Source organism: Heptranchias perlo, chromosome 6, assembly GCF_035084215.1.
Source record: "Heptranchias perlo isolate sHepPer1 chromosome 6, sHepPer1.hap1, whole genome shotgun sequence".
NCBI classification, from domain to species: Eukaryota; Metazoa; Chordata; class Chondrichthyes; order Hexanchiformes; family Hexanchidae; genus Heptranchias; species Heptranchias perlo.
This window is the reverse complement of record NC_090330.1, coordinates 76,943,165-76,966,201: the sequence shown is the minus strand read 5'-3', so window position 1 is coordinate 76,966,201 and position 23,037 is coordinate 76,943,165. Positions and strand designations below refer to the sequence as shown.

General features: G+C 42.6%; 1 protein-coding gene across 2 annotated transcripts in view; it reads right to left on the bottom strand.

The window, feature by feature from the left end:
* Positions 1–23,037, bottom strand: part of nectin3b (nectin cell adhesion molecule 3b) — a 236,283-nt gene that overhangs the window by 19,439 nt on the left and 193,807 nt on the right. For both annotated transcript variants that reach the window (XM_067986465.1, XM_067986464.1), the window contains exons 4-5: positions 14,693–14,810; positions 7,268–7,419 (exon numbers count right to left, since the gene is read on the bottom strand). In XM_067986465.1, coding sequence (XP_067842566.1) covers positions 7,268–7,419; positions 14,693–14,810 — 270 coding nt within the window. The remainder of the gene's footprint in view (positions 1–7,267; positions 7,420–14,692; positions 14,811–23,037) is intronic.

Genomic DNA, 23,037 nt, shown 5'->3' with positions numbered 1-23,037 from the left:
GGGTCCGCAATCATTGAGGGGATCGGGGTTGGGGTCGGAGGGTCCTCAATCAGGGGGCGGGGTCCGCGACTGGGGGTCAGGTGCCTGCAATCTTTGGGGAGGTCAGTGCAGGTAGGCTTAATGGGCCTACAGGGAGCATTCCTGCTCCTCCGGGCCCGCAAGCTGTGCCTTTCTAGGCACCTACCTGTTCGTCTCGGGCCTTCTCACCTCCTTTTACGAGGTGTAAAACAGAAAGCCTGGGAAACTCGGCCCCCCAGGGTTGAAATCGGGAATTAATGAAAAATGGAAGCCTGAAGCCTCCTTGAAAGGTTTTAAGGCCCGACCGCCCTCTTGGAAGCGGGTTGGCCGCCCGCTTCTCATCCCACCCCCGTGAAAACCGGAAATGGGCAGTTTGGAGGTGGGTCTGAAATGGTGGCAATTTTCAATGCCCCCCCCACCCCCAACCCATTGATACTTTCCTGCAGTTTTTTTACTTTTAAAATCGAGCCTTTTGCATCGGTCTTCACAAAAGAGGGAGACGATGCAGAGATGTAGTTAAGGAGGAGGAGTGAGAGAGGAAATATTAAGGAGTTCAGCATCCTTGAAAGTAGATAAATCGCCAGGCCTGGATGAAATATATCCCAGGCTGTTAAAAGAAGCAAGGGAGGAAATAGCAGAGGTACTGACCATCATTTTCCAATCCTCTCTGGCTACTGGTGTGATGCCAGAGGTCAGGAGGACTGCTAATGTAGTACCGTTGTTTAAAAAGGAAAAAAGGAATCGACCGAGTAATTACAGGCCAGCCAACCTAACCTCGGTGGTGGGCAAATTATTGGAAAAAATTCTGAGGGACAGTATTAATAGTCGTTTAGAAAGGCATGGATTAATCAAGGACAGCCAGTATGTATTTGTAAAGGGAAGGTTGTGTCTGACTAACCTGATCAAATTTTTTGAGGAGGTAATAAGGAGGGTCAATGAGGGTAGCACGTTTGATGCAGTCCACATGGATTTTAGCAAGGCTTTTGACAAGGTCCCACATGGCAGACTGGTCAGAAAAGTAAAAGCCCATGGGATCCAAGGGAAAGTGGATCCAGAATTGGCTCAGCGGCAGGAAGCAAAGGGAAATAGTCGACAGGTGTTTTTGTGACTGGAAGGCTATTTCCAGTGGGGTTCCGCAGGGTTCAGTACTAGATCCCTTTTTGTGGTATTTTTTCAATGATTTAGACTTAAACATAGAGGGCATGATTAAAAAATTTGCAGGTGATACAAAAGTTGGCCACGTGGTTGATAGTGAGGAAGAAAACTGTGGACTGCAGGAAGGTATCAATGGACTGGTCAGGTGGGAAGAAAAGTGGCAAATGGAATTCAATCCAGAGAAGTGTGAGGTAATGCATTTGGGGAGGGCAAACAAGGCAAGGGAGTGCACAATAAATGGTAGGATACTGAGAAGTGTAGAGGAACAGAGGGACCATGTAGTGCACATCCACAGATCCCTGAAGGTAGCAGGACAGGTAGATAAGGTGGTTAAGGCCTACGGGATACTTTCCCTTATTAGCCGAGGCGTAGAATACAAGAGCAAGGAGGTTATCCTAGGACTGTATAAAACACTAGTTAGACCATATCTAGAGCACTGCATACAGTTCTTGTCACCACATTACAGGAAAGATGTGATTGCATTAGAGAGGGTACAGGGGAAATTTTTGAGGATGTTACCAGGGCTGGAGAATTTTAGCTATGAAGAAAGATTGGATAGGCTGGTGTTGTTTTCTTTGGAACAGAGGAGGCTGAGGAGAGATTTAATTCAAGTGTATAAAATTATGAGGGGCCTAGAGTGGATAGGAAGAACCCATTTCTCTTAGCAGAGAGTCAATAACCAGGGGACATTAATTTAAAGTAATTGGTAGAAGGATTAGAGGGAAGTTGAGGAGAAATTTTTTCCATCCAGAGGGTGGTGGGGGTCTGCAACTCACTGCCTGAAAGGGTGGTAGAGGCAGAAACCCTCATCGTATTTAAAAAGTACATGGATATGCACTAGAAGTGCCGTAATCTACAAGGCTACGGACCAAGAGCTGGAAAATGGGATTGGACTGGATAGCTCTTTTTCGGCCGGCACTGGCACAATGAGCCGAATGGCCTCCTTCTGTGCCATAAATTTCTATGATCCATAAATAGGGTCAATAACAACCTGGCTCACGCAAATCAAATACAGCCATCAGCATTTATGTATTGGATTACATCAAAGCTCCCTGTAATTGGGAGTCAAAATCCTCTGGTATACCCTTGCTTTGGTTAGTGCCATGGCTTGGAGTGAGGAGATTGGCTTCCATTTTAACAAACTGAACCACACATTGGGGCAAGTATTTATTGGCAGAAGAGAATGGGCTAAAATAGTTATTTTGGAAATATCCTTGACCAATCCCATCTCTTTCTCTGCAAGATATGCACTAGTGTAGGTGGATAAGCGTAGTTTGCTGGGCCTTATCATTAAAGTTAGCTTGCATCACTCAGGGTGGTGCTGAAGTTGCCCGAGTGACAGTTAAAGACAGACATATAGTCATTTAATAGGAGATAGCAATAGGCAGCACCAAACCAGGAGACAAGCCTGATCAATTTGATGCTGGGAAAAGTTGTGAGAGTTCTAGATGTTTTCTCCTCAGCTGCGTTAGACTAACACCAAATGTGGTTCAGTGGATGCATCTTTTCAGGGGTGGTCTTAGAGATGTTCCCCAACATTTGTTTTGCTATCTGACTACGGAGCGGAGGAAAGCATCTGTGCCAAACCAGAACGGAAAGTCTTTATGCCTTACGAATACCGAACCTCAACACCCTTGAAGCCCAAATTGCATTCCTTCAAATGAGTTAGCCATATTGACCCTGTGCAGAGTTTGGAGCACCCTTGATTTTTCAAAAAGCTGAGATAATGAAAGAGAACATAGATAGATGTCACAACAGTCTGATCATTGAGAATGATCAACGACACTTCACCGATCCAAGAAGCCAAACATATGTCTAGGCCAGAGTCTGAGTTGAAGTCAAAGGAGATAGAACTGATCAACGCATGTTACTGAATATGGGGGTAGGGGAAGAGAGAAAAGAAATAGGTTGAGAAGTTGCTTTAATATAGTAGTCCTCACATAAAAGAACACCTCAGATGGCTTTACGAGGCAGAAAGGCAGACTCTCACCAGGAAAAGAAGGATGTTTGAAAGGACTGGGAAGAGATTGATAGTACGTTTTTAAAGTGGCTTTTCAAGGCAGACAGGAAGGTAGTAAAGCAAAACGACTTTGAAAGAGAATCCCAGAGAGTATGGGCTAAGTACCTGAATGACCATGCTCTGAGTGTGAGGCAGGAAGCAAGGAGTAACCATGAGTTAGAAGAACGAATTGTGTGTGGAAGGGCCGATGGCTTGAGAAGGTTGCTCAGGTAAAGTGGAGTATATTTGTGGAGGAAAAAAAACCTTTCCAAATGTTATTTGGAAAAAGTATTAAGCTTGAATTATTCCTCTATACTAAACCGACTAAGAAAAATCAACAATGTGGCAGAATCAAAGATAACTAGCGGCCAAATGGAGACAGCAGAAAAGTCCGTAGAAGCTTACAGCACAGGAGGCCGCCATTCGAACCCGAGAACAACCAAGACTAATCCCACTGCACCAATCTCTCCTCGTAGCGCTTCAAATTTCCTTGGCTCCAAATTTTATCCAATCCAATTTCCACTTTAAAGCAACATCCACTCTGTCAAAACATTCCATTCTACAACAACCCTCTGCATAAAGACATTTCTCCTAATTTCTATCCTCACACATAGTGACAATTTTAAATTGATGACTTCTTGTCATTGATTCCCAACCAGATGAAATAGTATTTCCCTATTCACTCCATCAGAGCACTTCATAATTTTAAAAATCTCCATTAAATGTCCTTTCAGCCTTCTCTGCTTCAGTGGAAACAGTCCAATATGTCAGGTGTCTCATATAGCTAGTTTCCCATCGCTGGCATCATCCTGGTGAATCTACACTGTATGCTCTCTTTGGATTTGATGTCCTTTGTTTAATGGGACACCCAAAACTGCACACAGTACTCTGTGGCCAAATTAATGTGGGCTAATTATTAATTAACATTTAATATTACTTCTTTGACCTTGTACTTTCTGCCCTGATTTATAAAGCCAAAATTGCTGCTAGTCTTTTTCATGACTTTACGTATACATACTTGCACATTTGGGGGGTTATGTATTTGCATTCCCAGGTTTCTCTGTTCATCCACACCTTTCAGCATCTTTCCATGGAATGTACACTCCTATTACTTGTTTTTGCTCTCAAAATGTATTACCTCAAAAAAACACATTAAATTGCATCTGCCGCCTGCCTGCCCATTCTGCTAACCTCTCTACGTCTTCCTGAAGTCTTCTTTAGTCCTCCACATTGTTTACCAAACTCTCCTACTTTTGTGTCGTCCGGATGACGGAAGAAAATTTTTCATGAAGGCGTCTATAATGAGGTTTAAACTGTGGCCGTGGATGGGGGGGGGGGGGGGGGGGAGAAAAGAGAAAAAGAGGAGTTTCCTGATTATGTGTTCTTGACTATGGAGTGATAGAATTTCCTATTTAGGGAGTTGTGATGAAAAAACAAGATCTGTGGATGTAAATGAGGATCCTATCCATCGTGAAATGAACACAATGTTAGATGACTATGCCTTCTACACGATCGTTTGTGAATTTCAGCTAAGTTCGCATCAAGCATTTTTAAGTTGCTACGTGGAAAGCAATTTTCTGTGGATTGTCTGCAAAGGAAAGAATAAAAACTAGCAACTTCACATTGCAGCATTTTACAATATTTCATATTTCTTGCAAACAAGCCAGGTTTGGGGTTAAAGCGGGTACAGGGATTGCCGAAAGCCACTTTTCTATGTCCTATTTTACTGCTACTGCCTTTGGTATGTGTGTGGGTCGCACTGGGCTCTTCTGTGTAAAGTGGACCAACCATCTGGTAGATCAATGGAAACGGTAGGGGGGTGGGGGGGAGGCGGGAAGAAAAAGACCTGCATTTACTTTCCTGAAACTGGCTCTTGTAAATCAACAGCACATTCTTACACCCATATTTTCATGGGTGTACAATGTTGTTAGCTTCTGCAACATCCTGAGACCTATGTGTTCGGATTCTATTTTGTATTGAGGACTCCATTTTGTGGTTAAAAGATGATTTCTCCAGAAATTTGCTGAAATAATCCATATCTAGAGAATATCGACAGGACAGTTTGGAACTCTCTTCCACAAACGGCAATTGATACTAGCTCAATTGCTAAATTTAAATCTGAGATAGATAGCTTTTTGGCAACCAAAGGTATTAAGGGATATGGACCAAAGGCAGGTATATGGAGTTAGATCACAGATCAGCCATGATCTTATCAAATGGCGGAGCAGGCACGAGGGGCTGAATGGTCTACTCCTGTTCCTATATTCCTATGTTCCTATGACAGCCCAAATTTAAGACTGGTACCCACTGTCATCACATAAGATAGATTCTGATTTCTTGCGTAGTTCTGATCTTCTATAGATCTGTTTGACAATTATATGTTTACTGTTTCTTTCCATTTATGTTACGTCCTAAAGCCTGGTGTGAAGCCTTTCACACCTGGTACCATGGGACAGTAAGTCTTTGGAATGTTAAACCAAAGGTAGCTAATGTAAACCAAGAGTAAGTATCATGGAAGAGGTATGATGCAATGGCCTACGGCTAAGGTTATAATTGCATACAGTGTGTTATGGGAAGTCAGGTAGATCAAGGGTTGGCCATCCTGTCACTGAGCTCAGCAACTGTAACACAACCTTCGCATCATCGCGTGTGTTGTCTGAGAGTACCATTTCCTCTAATAAATCTATAAGCTAAAGACTCTGTAACTAGAATGCTCATTCTTGGAACAGAGACAACAGCTCCAAGCTTTGTCTCTCAAGCAGCATATTAATACATGGCATGGGGGCATTTATAAAATGGAGTGCAATCACGTCTAATGTTGGCTGCACACTTTTATATAAAATGGAGCAGGAGACCAGCATTAGATAAAGTGGAGGTTGAGTAATGTATTTGCCACAGCACGGAGAGTACAGTCAGCAAGTATATTACTCAACAAGAACTTGCATTTATACAGCACCTTTAACGTAGTAAAATGTCCCAAGGCGCTTCACAGGAACATTATCAAACAAAATTTGATACTGAGCCACATAAGGAGATCTAAGGACACCTGGTCAAGAGGTAGGTTTTAAGGAGCATCTTAAAAGGAGGAGAGAGGCGCGGTGAGGTTTAGAGAGGGAATTCCAAAGCTTAGGGCCGAGGCAGCTGAAGCATGGCCGCCAATGGTGGAGCGATTAAAATCGGGGATGCGCAAGAGACAAGAATTGGAGGAGCGCAGAAATCTCAGAGGGTTGTAGGGCTGGAGGAGGTTATAGAGATAGGGAGGGACGAGGCCATGGAGAGATTTGAAAATAAGGATGAGAATTTTAAAATTAAGGCGTTTCCGGACCGGGAGCCAATGTAGGTCAGCGAGCACAGGAGTAATGGGAGAACTGGACTTGGTGCGAGTTAGGATGTGGGCTGCAGAGTTCTGGATAAGCTCAAGTTTATGGAGGGTGGGAGATGGGAGGCCGGCCAGGAGAGCATTGGAATAGTCGAGTCCAGAGGTTACAAAAGCATGGATGAGGGTTTCAGCAGCAGATGAGCTGAGGCAGGGGCAGAAACGGGCGATGTTACGAAGGTGGAAGTAGGCGGTCTTGGTGATAGAGCGGATATGTGGTTGGAAGCTCAGGGTCAAATAGGACGCCATGGTTGCGAACGGTCTGGTTCAGCCTCAGACAGTAGCCAGGGAAAGGGATGGAGTCGGTGGCTAGGGTACTCAACCTCCTGCAGCACTGGTTGCCACTTAGTGCAATGCCCTTCATTTTGGCTTGAAAGCAGAATAGTGATCTTATGTGCGGTTTGCTTATTGATCAGCATATATACAATCGCCTATGTATTGTTGCAGTGGATCCATAGACTTCGGCCTCAACTTTCAATCTAAACTGCACAATTTAAATTTAAAAACACAATCGATTCAGAAGCAATTGCATCAAATTACTTAACTTTCAGAATTCTATAAATGATGAAACCTGAATTATAGCTTTACTTGTACAATTGTATAAATGAGTTCCATGTACATCATAAAAATGAAGATTTGTTTGTGATGTAAAGTCATACCAAATAACCAACCAAGTGTTAAGTTGGTCAAACGACATAGATATGATAGAAACAACATACCTCTTATCTGGACAACCTTTTGTTTTTTTCTATGTCCGTGAATGTTTACTACCTCACACACATAAATGCCAGAGTCGTTGTGGTTGAGTGGTCTGTTGAAAGTGAGAGTATCATTTTCAACCTGCAAATCCTCTGGCAACTGTCCCTCCAATCTAGAAAATTAAAAAGATTATAATTGGAAATACAATTTCTTTTAAAGAAACATTAAAATTGCAAATCTTCCAACAAGGCAATACATGTTTAACCTGATCTTCAGGTTAAACATGTTAAAAATACTCATTGCTATGTAAGCTACCAAACATCAACAGGTTCCTGCCAATGCCATGTAACATTCTATGGGTGACCACCACCCTACAAAAAGATGGGGAAACATATCGCCCCAAATACAATCCCCAACAAATTAACTCAGTTTAAAAAAAACAGCAACACACTTGTTTCAAAACAATCTTTACAAATGACAGGTACAGATTTTGCTCTAATTTTTGAGTGTAAATAATTGCCTAGGTGCAGGGCAGAGAAAAATTAGGCGGGGGGGATTGTCCATCTAGAACTGAGCTTGCTTGATTATCCATCCAACAGTGCGATATTGAGCTAGAGAAACAACTCTGATATCCATCTCCCAGTGAAAATGGACTGTTACACTTTTACAATATTTAAAGCCTTTGACAGTCATTTTCTCCTCTTGCCTTAATTTCTTGTAATCACAACTTAGTGCACTACTTGAGCTGGATCTGCACAGGGGTACACTAAAGATGGAGACAAAATGAAGCTGATGCTATCATGTAGGTCTTAGGGCTTTATTTGATGTGGTAGTGGGAGATCACAGGCAACTCCATCCAGCAAGGCAGAGCAAAAGGAAATTAGCCGTGATTTTTCTCAGAACCAAACAAGCTAAGGGTCTGTGAAAAATGCCCAAATGAAGAAAAATGTAGCTAACCTCAAGATGTGGGTTATGAACTAGATAAAAGGATTGAGGCAGATCCCATTGAGGGATAGATGAACCCTAAATGGATGTAGGCTCTCTTCCTTCTAATCTTACTCTAAAGACTCAAAACTATGCTCTGAATCAAGGTAAACATTTAGGCACCTGAGTACGTATTCACTGAGGCAGTAATTAAAAACAACTCAGCTGACCAAACGATAAAGGGTTTGCAAAACCAAATCTTTAGTGACTACAGACAATTCCAAATGCTTATAAATGTAAAGAAAAGTTGGTACCATAGGATCAGGAGTGGGTCATCAGGTACCATAATGGAAGTATAAGCTGGTGAAGTCTTCCCAGTCTCTTGCATGTCAAGTAAACATGGGATCAGCTGAAGTCACAACATATCCCCTTCAGTAAATGAAATATTCTTCCTCAATACAACTTCAACAGATACAACCTCCACAGACAAACTCAATGCATGGATATTAGCTGACACTGCTGCAGTCACTGGGAACTTAATTGGTGAATTAGTAGATCTGTCCTGACATTACCCAGGGAAAGTCAGGACAAAACAAATATCTCTCCGCGCATTATTGATTCTAGAGGTATAGATATGAGATCAGCTTCTGCAGATTATTAAGATCCATCTAGCGGTACAAGCTGCAGGTATGAGGGTAGGTGGCAGGAACGTCTGCAGAATTGATCTGAGAGAAAAATACTCAAAAATTTCATGAATCATTTATTTACCCCATTCCCATTAAACTGACGACCACCCAACTTCTCTTCCTAGGCCCATGCTAGCTGACATTGTAAATGGCTTCCTCTCCTCAGACCTCCGTTTCAAAACCACCGTCATTACCTCCTCAAAAAAAAACCCTGCCCTTGCAAACTACCACCCCATCTCCAACATTCCTTTCCTCACCAAGGTCTTTAAACGTATTGTCACCTCCTAAATCCATGCGCAGCTTTCCCGCAACTCCATGTTTGAATCTAGTTAATCAGGTTTACTCCTCTGCCACAGTACTCAAATTCACAAATGACATCCTCCGTGACTGACTGTAGTGCACTCCTCATCCTTCTCGACAGCCTTAGTCATGGTTGACTACATCCTCCTCCAATGTACGTAACTGGACTACCCTCACTTCGTTCCACTCTTACCTATCTGATCGTAGCCAGAGTATCTCCAGAAATGGCTTCTCTTCCTGCACCAAGGACTGATCGTTGGCTGCCTCCTCTTCCTCATTTACATGCTGCCCCTTGGAACATCATCTGAAGACATGGGGTCACATTCTAGGTGTGTGTCAACAACACCCAGTGCTACCTTTCCATCATCTGATTGGTGGAGATTCACCAGACTGATACTGGGGCTAAAAATGTTAAATTATGAGGACAGGTTCCATAGACTAGGCTTGTATTCCCTTCAGTTAAGAAGATTAAAGGGTGATCGAATTGAGGTGTTTAAGATGATTAAATGATTAATAGGGTAGATAGAGCTGATGGGAGAGCCCAGAACAAGGGGCATAACCTTAAAATTAGAGCTTGGTCATTCAGGGGTGATGTGAGAAAGCACTTTTTTCACACAAAGGATAGTGGAAATCTGGAACTCTCTCCCCAAAAAGCTGTTGAGGTTAAGTTAATTGAAAATTTCAAAACTGAGACTGGTAGATTTTTGTTAGACAAGGTTATTAAGGGTTACGGAACCAAGGCGAGTAGATGGAGTTAAGATACAGATCAGCCATGATCTAACTGAATGGCAGAACAGGCTTGAGGGGCTGAATGGCCTACTCCTGTTCCTATGCTTCTATCTCTCTCAATCCCTCCACTGCCTTTGTGTGGTCAAACTGCTCGTCTGACATCCAATCCTGGATGTGCCACAATATCCTCCAGTTAAACTCTGGGAAGACCAAAGCCACTGTCTTTGGCCCCTGCCGCAAATATGGTACCCTTACCATTGATTCCAACCCCTTCCCAGCCACTATTTCAGGTTAAAAAAAAACGGTTTGCAACCTCGGCATCCTATCTGACCCCAAGCTGAGCTTCCAACCCCATATCCGCTCCATCACATAGACTGTCTACTTCTACCTCCACACCCCCTGCCTCAGCCCATCTGCTGCCGAAACCCTCATCCATGCCTTTGTCACCTCCGGCCTCAACTATACCTATTCTCTCCTGACCGGCCAAGTTGAAGATAAATAGATTTGGTGAGTCTCACTCAAAGAATTTAATTTGTCTTTCTCTTTCAAAAGTTACTATAGAGTTACAGCATTTATTTCAATTTCACAGCCATAACTAAAGATAGGTTTAAGTGATTATAATTGAGTTCTGAATGGCCAAACCCACATCAGTGAAAAGCCACATGATGTGGACTTCAATTGCCAGAAAGCCTTTGATAGGGTTCCATATGAAAGCCTGAAACAGAAATTAGTGAATTATTCAAGGTAAAACCTGGCAGCAGCTAAGGAATTGGCTGAAGGACAGGACATGCAGGGTATTTGTAAGGCAAGTGATGTTGGGGTTGATGGGGAAGAAATATACTCAGTAGAGTCCACCTAGGATTGGTAGTGGACCGTTACAGTTCCTAATCTATATTAACGATTTAAGATTCATAAATCCAATGTAAACTTGCAAATTTGCAGATGATACTAAATTGGGGGTGGAAGAACATGGGTTAGTCAAGCAGTCAAGGACCCACAAAAGTTGTTTGAAAGAACTTGTAAAAGTGCAGAATTTTTGCAGATTAAATTCAATACAAACTAATGGAAGATATTACACGTTAGAAGGAAAATTGGCTATCACATGTATATTATTTATTGTGCAGAAATAACTGAAGAAAAGTTGAAAGGCATGTGGAAGAGACAAATTTGGCATTTAACGGGTCAAATCATTATGCAGCAGCAATAAGTGAACAGAAAGCTGAATCATATTGCCAGATCAGTAAAGTCCATCTCTGCTTGCTTCTCGAAATGATGTGGAGATGCCGGTGATGGACTGGGGTTGACAATTGTAAACAATTTTACAACACCAAGTTATAGTCCAACAATTTTATTTGAAATTCACAAGCTTTCGGAGGCTTCCTCCTTCCTCAGGTGAATGTGGAAATGAAATCCTTGAACCCTTCGCATTTATAAATCACAGAACAATACCTGGTGATTACAGATAGTCTTTCCAACTGCCCGTTGCCAAGGCAATCACAGTGTGCAGACAGAGAGGTGTTACCTACAAGGCCACCGAATATACAAACAACCAAAAAAAGAGAGGCAGAAACATAGAAACATCCGGAAGGAAGAGAAAGACAGCAAATGACCCGTTATATTAAAAACAGATAACATTTGTTCGCTGGTGGGGTTACGTGTAGCGTGACATGAACCCAAGATCCCGGTTGAGGCCGTCCTCATGGGTGCGGAACTTGGCTATCAATTTCTGCTCGACGATTTTGCGTTGTCGTGTGTCTCGAAGGCCGCCTTGGAGTATGCTTACCCGAAGGTCAGTGGCTGAATGTCCTTGACTGCTGAAGTGTTCCCCGACTGGGAGGGAACCCTCCTGTCTGGTGATTGTTGCGCGGTGTCCGTTCATCCGTTGTCGCAGCGTCTGCATGGTCTCGCCAATGTACCATGCTCTGGGGCATCCTTTCCTGCAACGTATGAGGTAGTCAACGTTGGCCGAGTCACAGGAGTATGAACCATGCACCTGGTGGGTGGTGTCCTCTCGTGTGATGGTGGTATCTGTGTCGATGATCTGGCATGTCTTGCAGAGGTTACCGTGGCAGGGTTGTGTGGTGTCACGGACGCTGTTCTCCTGAAAGCTGGGTAATTTGCTGCGAACGATGGTCTGTTTGAGGTTGGGTGGCTGTTTAAAGGCGAGTAGCGAGGTGTTCGTCGTCATTGATGACATGTTGAAGGCTGCGGAGAACATGGCGTAGTTTCTCTGCTCCGGGGAAGTACTGGACAACGAAGGGTTCTCTGTTGGTTGTGTCCCGTGTGTTTGTCTTCTGAGGAGGTCTATGCGATTTTTCGCTGTGGCCCGTCGGAACTTTCGATCGATGAGTCGAGCGTCATATCCCGTTCTTACTAGGGCATCTTTCAGCGTCTGTAGGTGTCCATCGCGTTCCTCCTCGTCTGAGCAGACCGTGTGTATTCGCAGGGCCTGTCCATAGGGTTAGGATGGAAGCTGGAAAAGTGGAGCATCGTGAGGTTGTCCGTGGGCTTGCGGTGGAGTGAGGTGCTGAGGTGCCCGTCTTTGATGGAGATTCGTGTGTCCAAGAAAGAAACTGATTCTGAGGAATAGTCCATGGTGAGCTTGATGGTGGGATGGAACTTGTTGATGTTATCGTGTAGTCTCTTCAGTGATTCCTCGCCGTGGGTCCATAGAAAGAAAATGTCGTCGATATATCTGGTGTATAGTGTTGGTTGGAGGTCCTGTGCAGTGAAGAAGTCCTGCTCGAACTTGTGCATGAAAATGTTGGCGTATTGGGGTGCGAATTTGGTCCCCATGGCTATGTTTCTATGTTTCTGCCTCTCTTTTTTTTTGGTTGTTTGTATATTCGGTGGCCTTGTAGGTAACACCTCTCCGTCTGCACACTGTGATTGCCTTGGCAACGGGCAGTTGGAAAGACTATCTGTAATCACCAGGTATTGTTCTGTGATTTATAAATGCGAAGGGTTTGAGGATTTCATTTCCACATTCACCTGAGGAAGGAGGAAGCCTCCGAAAGCTTGTGAATTTCAAATAAAATTGTTGGACTACAACTTGGTGTTGTAAAATTGTTTACAAATGCTTCTAGAAAGAAAGACATGCATTTATATTGCACCTTTAACAGCCCGAGGACGTCGCAAAGCGCTTTGAAGCCAATTAAGTACTTTTGAAGTGCAGTCACTGTTGTAATATAGGAAACGTGGCAGCTAATTTGCACAGTTGAAGGTTCCACAAATAGCAATGTGATAATGACCAGATAACCTGTTTCTTTAGCGATGTTGGTTGAAAGGTAAATATTGGCCAGGACACTGGGGAGAACTCTACTGCTCTTCTTTTACGTCCACCTGAGAGGGCAGATGGGACCTTGGTTTAAAGTCTCATCTAAAAGACGGCAGCCGAGAACGGCAGCCTAGATCATGTCCTCCAGTGTCTGGAGTGGGACTTGAACCCACAACCTTCTGACTCAGTGTCGGGTGCTACCATCGAGCCGCAGCTGACAAATGGAAGTCAGGTCTTGATCAAAGGTGACCTGTCCCACTGTGAGAGAATAATTATTTTCCTTAGTTAGCAAAAAACTGCTACATATAGTCTATAAAACTCTTGCATTAAAAATGCAATTCAATTACAAAAAAAAGTGAGTGGAAGCAATGAAGAAAATAACTTGTTCCTAGACTTCATATGGTGTCAGAAACTGCAAAGGGCAGCTGGAGCAATTTCATATCATCCAACTTCAGCAACAAATTGTCATTATAATCACTCCCATCTACAATACAATTACATTTTAACCAAGGAAATTACATTTAATTATGTTCTAGTACTGTCTGGAAGATCCAAGGGCTGAGTCAATTTATAATTTCAATAGAATTTAAGATACTCATTTCACAATCTGTATTTTACAGTTTTCTTTGGTGAATACTGAAGCTACAAAAGTACTACAAAGTTACAGGAATTAAACCTGCAGCGGTTACATTTCGATATAATTATGGCATATTCATTTGGAAAGCATGCAGAATTTACCAGTGTATCATCACTAGTAAACTTTACATCCTTTATTCCCTCTTCCTAACTACAGAATTGTTTGATGATTGTTCCAACTTGTTGCCTTGTTATGAACTGTTGGCAGTAATAATATCAAAGGGAAGCTAGAAATATAATCAGTGCTTTTCTCACTTAACTGCAAAAGCAGTTTTATAGATTCAAGAGTAAAATTTTCAAATATAAAGGCCAATTTAATCCGCTTACCAAAATAAAAAGTAGCCCCAACTACAAGCAGATATTACGAGTTTCTATTTGCATTTGCTGTCCAATAGGATTCGTAGAACTGTATTTCTGTAACGAAGGATTAACTGCACCATGTACCATTGCAACATCATCTCCATGAAATATTTTTGTATTTCACCATGAGGTCATGACTGAAAATAGACTGCACTGTGGGTCAGGGTGGGGAATGGAGGAGAGGGAGGTGAGGGAAAGTTTTGCATTAAAATCACTGGAACTACTCTACAATTCATGTATCCCGTTTAAATTTGCATACTGTCTATTATAATTTTAAGTTCATTCATCTGTGGCACAAACAGAATACATGATGAAACTGGTATAAAAGCTATCACTCTCTTATGGCATTGACTATAATTCATTCAAAACTGTCACCAATAAGCTAGCAAGTCAGTCAATTCATCAGATATAAATCATAACCTCTTGTTCAATTATATCTGTATGTGATCTATTATAATTATGTGCTATCACACTTGAAAATACCTGCAGTTATCCGAAGTAGCTAATACTGTACAAATGAGTTATGTACGTACCTGCTCCATATGTATGCAGAAGGTGATGGGTTTGCATCAGCTTTACACTTGAGCTGCACATTTTGCCTGCCAACAAACCAGTTTCCATCATATCCCATCACAGTAATTTCAGGTGCATCTGAAACAAACCATCACATATTGACTGTTGGAACAGGTATCTACCCTGTCAATTTCTCCTCCAATTAATTAATTAATTATACGCCACACATAGTTACAATCACTAAGTTTTTGCGATTGGAGTAAACTTTTAAAAAGAGATCTCTTAATTTGAAGAGGGCTAATCTTGTGCTCATAGCCCGGCTTTATGTCCTTTTAAACTGATAGAAGGAAAATTGGGGGGGGGATTGTGGGTCCACGAATGCTGTATCATATCTGGGATTACCAAATTAGGGAAAAAACCCTTATTTTCAACGATGTTTTAAGAACCCAAATTCAAGCCTAATGATTAATGCCATGTTACACACACAAATTAAAGGAGAATGAAAGCATGGAAGGAGCACTTTTAGTTCAACGTAGATGTTGTCTCTTCTTAAAAGAAGAAAATAAGGGTCTGATTAGATATATATTTTTTTGGAACACCAACTTTATTGCAGGTAATTTTAAGATTTTGATTCTGCTAAACTGCTCCAGTGATGTCAACCACAGCAAACATCCAGTGTTTTCTGGAGTGACTCCATCCAGCTGGAGGCACGTTGCAGCTGGCCACCTAAGCAACTCAACCTGTAGTATGGTTTCTTGGGGATAGACAGAACAGGACCAACCATCAGACTAGTTTGAAGTCATGCAGTGGTGCCAGTCAGGATATGCTCCCCGTAACCAATGTTACAAATCAGTCTAGCAAGGAGGATGCGACCTCCAAGATTAAATTGATTTTTAAAAAAAGACAAATAAACATGTTACCATTTTTATATAAAAATGGAGAATGAAAAGTACTCCCCATGTACGTTTCTTCCTCTTTAAGACCAAGCAGCATCAGGAAAGAGAGAAGGGTCGCTAAGTGCAACACTCTACATGGAGACTGAATTTGTTTCATAAAGAATAAAGATTATCATTCTTGCTGTAGTCAATGTGATATTACTCTTCATTCATTCAATCTTCACTTATAAAAGGATGACAAACCAATATAGAAACTGGTGCTGGTATCCTCAGGAACAGCAAGTGAGATATACCATGAATGTTAATTAGTGGCAGTGCCACAATAATAACATTTGTTGAATCTTCTTCAAAATAAATAGTAAAATAGGGTTGTAATGACACTGCATATCCACAGGTGAAATATGAATCCATCTAGGTTTTGATGCTCTGACTTAAATCTCTTGTACAACAGGATTGCCATAATTTTGGCAAAGCACAATGGTGCAAGTCACCACCCAGCATGTTTAATTTCTCTTTTCCTTTTTCTTGCTTCTTTTGTTTTCCTCTTACAATTTTTCTTTTGCTTGTCTCATGTTTCTATTCTGCAACAGGTACAGTCAATTTCATACCAATGGAGGAAGAGTCAATTCATATTGCTCAGTGAGTGAAGCTACTCTTACAATATGAAACATCGGAACAGGAGTAGGCGATTTACCTCCACAAGCCTATTCCGCCATTCAATGGGATCATGGCTGATCTGTGACCTAACCCCATATACCTGGCTTAGTCCCCTATCTCTTAAGTACCTTTGGTTAATAAAAAATTATCAATCTCAGATTTAAAATTAACAATTGAGCTAACACCAACTTCCTAGCTTCACTCCTGAAAGTCCTGGCTCTAATTTTTAGGCTATGTCTCTTAGTCTTAAACTCCCCAACCAGCAGAAATAGTTTCTCTATCTAACCTATCAGTTCCCCTTAATATCTTGAAAACTTCGATCAAATCACCCCTTAATCTTCTAAATTACAGGGAATACAACCCTAGCTTATGTAATCTCTCCTCATAATTTAACTCTTGGAGTCCAGATATCATTCTAGTAAATTTATGCTGCACCCCCTCCCAGGCCAATACATCCTTCCCAAGGTGCGGTGCCCAGAACCGAACACAGTACTCCAGGTGTGGTCTAACCAGGGCTATGTATAGCTGTAGCATAACTTCGACCCCCTTGTATTAGAGTCCTCTAGATTATAAACGCCAGCATTCAATTAGCATTTTTGATTATTTTAGGTCCATGACATTTTAATGATCTATATACATGGACCCCCAAGTCTCTTTGGAACTCTACTGTTTTGAGCTTTTCACTATTTAGAAAGTACTCTGATTTATCATTTTAAGGTACAAAGTGGATGACCTCACACTTGTCTATCGAAATCCATTTGCCACAGTTTTGCCCATTCACTTAATCTATTACTATCTCTGTAATTTTATGCTTCCATCTACACTGCTTACAGTGCTGCCTATCTTTGTCATCACCAAATTTGGATATGGGGCTCTCTATCCAGTCATCCAAGTCGTTAATAAATACAGTGAATAATTGAGGCCCCAACACAGATCCCAGTGGTGCACCATGAGTCACATCCTGCCAATTTGAAACCTGCCCAATATCCCTACACTGTGTCTCCTGCCGCTCAGCCAATTTCCAAACCAGACCAATAATTTGCCCTCAGTTCCATGAGTTTCAACTATAGCTAACAATCTCTTATGAGACACTTTATCGAATGCCTTCTGGAAGACCACTTAAACAACATCCATAGTTTTCCCCTGTCCACTACTTTAGTCACCTCTTCAAAACATTCAATCAGGTTCATCAGGCATGAATTACCCTTTACAAATCAAATCACCACTACAATGTTTATACAGCAATTTCTTTCTCGTCAATAAACTTCAAATGAAATTTTATTTGTTTACAGGATGTGCATAATACTGCCGAGTAGGCCTTCTCCTTGAACTGATAAACAGTGCATCAACCCATGTGTAAAATGGGGCGTCGCGAGAACAAAGGGAGGCGGGGGGGGGGGGGAGGAGAAAACAGGTGAGAGATTGAGTTAGGGAACTTTTGCTCTTTTATTCGATTGCATACTTTATCATCTATTTGCATTTCCTTCATGTTAATGGTGTTTGCAAACTATATATGCGGTGGAATAACCAGCTTGCCCTCGTGCCAAGACTTAACACTGCGCAAACTGTAATATAATAAATACTGACGTGGACAAGCTTATGCCCAATAAAGTCATGCTTACAGCATTTATATTAATGTCTGTAGTAAATCTATGTAAGCTCCCAAAGATTTACACCATACTACAAGCTGTCTGAAGAAATTTTGCGAAGCAAGGGATTTAGTACCAAATCTCAAATGGTTGTAGTGTTCCAGAAGATAACATGTAAATGAGGTATTTACATCTGAGATATAATTTAAGAGCTATTTTAGACAATGGCTTTTCTTTCTAAATTAAGGGGGTACACCATTAGCTAGTGTGATACTCAGTTTACTGAGTGCAAATTTAACATGGTTCTGAAATTCACATCTTTGTGCCATTTCACAGTTTATTTATTGTTGGCGTGAAATATCTTGTTCAGGTATCTTGCTCCAGGGACTACAACAACACAAACAAAATCACTACAACGAGCATGTTCTTTCTCTTATGGCTCTGTCCTTTTATGGCCGTCTCCATCATTTACGCTACCCCTCGGTGATGACATCCAGAAAATGGGGTCAGCTTCCATATGTATGCTGACAACAGCCAGCACTACCTATTCATCTCCATCTAACTCTAATAGAATCATAAAATGATACAGCACAGGAGGCCATTCGGCCAATCATGCCTGTGCTGGTTCTTGGAAAGAGATACCCAATTAGTCCCATTCCCCTGTAAATTCTTTCCCCTCAAGTATTTATCCAATTCCCTTTTGAAAGTTAGTACTGAATCTGCTTCCACCGCCGTTTCGGGCAGTGTATTCCAGATCACAACAAAAAATTCTCCTCATCTGCTCCTCTGGTTCTTCTGCCAATCGCCTTAAATTTGTGACCTCTGGTTAGTGACCCATCTGCCACTCGAAACAGTTTCTCCTTATTTACTCTATCAAAACCCTTCATGATATTGAACTCTATCAAATCTCCTCTTAACCTTCTCTGCTTTAAGGAGAACAACCCCAGCTTCTCTCGTCTCTTCACGTAACTGAAGTCCCACATTCCTGGTACCATTCTTGTAAATCTCCTCTGCACCCTCTCTTAAGGCCTTGACAGCTTTCCTAAAGTGTGGTGTCTGGAATTGGACACAATACTCCAGCTGGGGCCTAACCAGTGATTTATAAAGGTTTCGCATAACTCCCTTGCTTTTGTACTCTATGCCTCTATTAATAAAGCCCAGGATCCCATATGCTTTTTTAACAGTCTTCTTAACTTGTCCTGCCATCTTCAAAGATTTGTGTACATACACCCCCAGGTCTCCCTATTCCTGCACCCTCTTTAAAATTATACCATTTAGTTGATATTGCCTCTCCTCATTCTTCCTTCCAAAATGCATCACTTCTCACATCTCAGCGTTAAATTTCATCTGCCATGTGTCTGTCCATTTCACCAGTCTGTCTATGTTCCTCTGAAGTCTGCTCCTATCCTCCTCACTGTTTACTACATTTCCGAATTTGGTGTCATCTGCAAACTTTGAAATTATACCATCTATACTCAAGTCAAGGTCATTAATATATATCAAAAAGAGCAGTGGTCCTACTACCTACTGCTGGGGAACACCACTGTATACTTCCCTCCAGTCTGAAAATCAACCATTCACCACTACTCTGCTTTCTGTCCCATGGCCAATTTCATATCCACGCTGCCACAGTGCCTTTAATCCCATGGACTTTAATCTTGTTAGCAAGTCTATTATGTGGTACTTTATCCAACGCCTTTTGAAAAGTCCATATACACATCAACCGCACGACCCTCATCAACCCTCTCCATTACCTCATCAAATAGTGCAATCAGGTTAGTCAAACATGATTTGCCTTTAAAAATCCTTGCTGACTTTTATTCAGTAGTCCATAATTTTCCAAGTGCCAATTAACTTTGTCCTGGATTATTGTCTCAAAGTTTCCCCACCATCGATGTGAGCAATTGCAGGCCAGTCAGCCTAAGTTCATCCCTCTCCCCTTTCTTGCAATCTTCCAGTCCTCTGACACTGCCCCCATATCTAAGGAGGATTGGAACATAGTGGCCAGAGGCTCGGCTATTTCCACCCTTACATCCCTCAGTAACCTAGCACGCATCTCATCCAGATGCAAAGTACTCATTTAGTGCCTCAGCCATATGCTCTGCCTCCACAAGATGATCTTTTTGGTCCCTAATTGGCCCCACCCTTCCCTTGACTACCCTTTCACTAATTGTATGTATATAAAGGACTTTTGGGTTCCCTTTTATGTTAGCCGTTAATCTATTCTCATACTCTCTCTTTGCCTCTCATTCCCTTTTTTTAGATCTTTTCCGTACTTTCTGTATTCAGCTTGGTTCTCTACTGTATTATGAATCTTACATTTGTCCTAAGCCTCCTTTTTCTATTTCATTTTAATCTCTATATCTTTAGTTATCCAGGGAACTCTAAATTTTTGATGCCCTTCCTTACCCCCTCGTGGGAATGAGTCTACTCTGTACTTGAACCATCTCTTCCTTGAAGGCCTTCCATTGCTCAATTTTTGTTCTGCCAACCAATTTTTGATTCCAATCCACCTGGGCCACACCCCTTTTTAACTCACTGAAATGAGCCCTCCTCTAGTTAAATATATTTACCCTTGATTATTCCTTGACCTTTTCCATACTATTCTAAACCTGATGTTATGATCACTGTACCCCAAATGCTCCCCCAGTGAAACATTCTCAACTTGCACCACTTCATTTCCCAGAACTAGATCCAGCACTGCTTCCTTCCTCATTGGGCTGGAAAGACATTGATCAACAAAGTTCTCTTGTACACATTTCAGGAATTCCTCCCCCTCTTTGCCTTTTGCACTGTTACTATCCCAATGGATATAATGGGATAATTGATGTCCCCCATTATCACTACTCTATAGTTCTTGCATCTTTCTGTAATTTGCCTGAAAACTTGCTCCTCTATCTTCTTCCCACTATTTAGTGGCTTATAGTATACATCCATTAGCATAATAGCTCCTCTATAATAGCAGAATAGTTCCTTAATTCTGTCTTTGACCCCTCAACCACATCATCCCTTTCCAGTGCTATAATAGTTTATTTGATCAATACTGTCAACCTTCCCTCCTTTTTTGCCTTCCCAATCTTTCCTGAATACCTTGTAGCCTAATGCTATGTGCATTTACGCACATAGCATTAGGCTACAGCGTCGACAGCGGCGGAGGAGGAGCCTTTCTTTCTCTCTCCCACAGAGCGGTCGGCAGCGGGGAAGGAGGAGCGGACCTGGTTGGAGCGGCGGCGAGTCGATAAAGGGAGCAGCGGAGGCCTGAGGTGAGTAATTAAACTCACCTACGTGAGTCTTTTTCCCCCGCGGGGAAAGAGCTTCGCGGGCTTTTTCAAAGGCAGGGGGCGGGGCCAATTCATTCGTACCCGTATATAGGTGGAGCGGTTGCTAAACCCGAGACACTACACTAGTAGTGACTCCCACCCTCCCACCTCCTCTAACCTTTTGGGGGGTAGAGGGAATTTAAAGGGTCGGTTCGATTTTATATTTTGTTTTCAGGGACTTAACTCCTGGACCTAAGATAAATAAGAAGCAGAAAGTAATCCAAGTGGGACGTCACCAAGGAAGAGGTAAGTGATTGGCTGGTGAGTATTTCCCTGCTGAATTTGTCTGAGGTTAGAGTTTGTGGATTCTCTGGTCTCTGTTGTGTAGTGGGGGACTGCTGTTCAGCAAGGGCCCTTGAGTATACCTTTTTAATTGAAGTGAAATTGGTGGGATTCATTTAATTTGAATTAATTAGTTAAAGGGTAAGTCATGTCAGGACAGCCCAGCCCCGTGTTATGCTCTTCCTGCTCTATGTGGGAAATCAGGGACCCTTCCGGTGTCCCTGACGACCATGTGTGCGGGAAATGTATCCAGCTGCAGCTACTGACAAACCGCATTGCGGCACTGGAGCTGCGGATGGATTCATTATGGAGCATTCGCGATGCTGAGAACGTCGTGGATAGCACGTTTAGTGAGATGGTCACACCGCAGGTAAAGGTTGTACAGGCAGGAAGTAATTGGGTGACCACCAGGCAGAGTAAGAGGAGCAGGCAGGCAGTGCAGGGGTCCCCTGTGGCCGTCCCCCTCTCAAACAAATATACCGCTTTGGATATTGTTGAGGGGGATGACTTATCAGGGGATGGCAGCAGCAGCCAACTTCCTGGCACCAGGGGTAGCTCTGCTGCACAGGCTGGGAGGAAAAAGAGTGGAAGAGCTATAGTGGTAGGGGATTCTATCGTAAGGGGAACAGACAGGCGTTTCTGTGGCCGTAAACGTGACTCCAGGATGGTTTGTTGCCTCCCTGGTGCCAGGGTCATGGATGTCACTGAGCGGCTTCAGGGCATTCTCAAGGGGGAGGGTGAGCAGGCAGAGGTCGTGGTCCACATTGGGACCAACGACATAGGTAGGAAGGGAGATGAGGTCCTGCATCAAGAATTTAGGGAGCTAGGTAGCAGATTAAAGAGCAGGACCTCAAAGGTTGTAATCTCTGGATTACTCCCAGTGCCACGGGCTAGTGAGTATAGAAATAGGAGAATAGAGCAGATGAATGCGTGGCTAAAGAGTTGGTGCAGGAGGGAGGGTTTCAGTTTCCTGGATCACTGGGCCTGCTTCTGGGGAAGGTGGGACTTGTACAAGTCGGACGGGTTGCACCTGAACCAGAGCGGGACAAATATCCTTGCGGGGAGGTTTGCTAGCACTGTTGGGGGGGGTTTAAACTAACTTGGCAGGGGGATGGGATACAGAGTGGAGCTACAATAGGGGGTGATGTGCAGCCAAATATAAAGAAAAAAAGTCAGCTTGGAAGACAGGGCAAATATGTACGGGCAAGGCTGGATGGCATCTATTTTAATGCAAGGAGTCTTGCGAATAAGGTGGATGAACTGAAGGTGTTGATAAACACATGGGAGTATGATATTGTTGCTGTCACAGAGACATGGTTGAGGGAGGGGCAAGACTGGCAGCTCAATATTCCGGGGTACAGAATCTTCAGGCGAGACAGAGGGGGAGGTATAAGAGGAGGGGGGGTCGCAATATTAATTAAAGAATCAATTACTGCCATAAGGAGGGATGATATATTAGCAGGTTCCTCTAATGAGGCCATATGGGTGGAGCTTAAAAACAAAAAGGGGGCAAGCACTTTGATGGGAGTGTACAATAGGCCCCCAAACAGTCAGGGGGAGATAGAGGAACAGATATGTAGGCAAATCTCAGAAAATTGTGCAAATAATAGGGTAATAATAG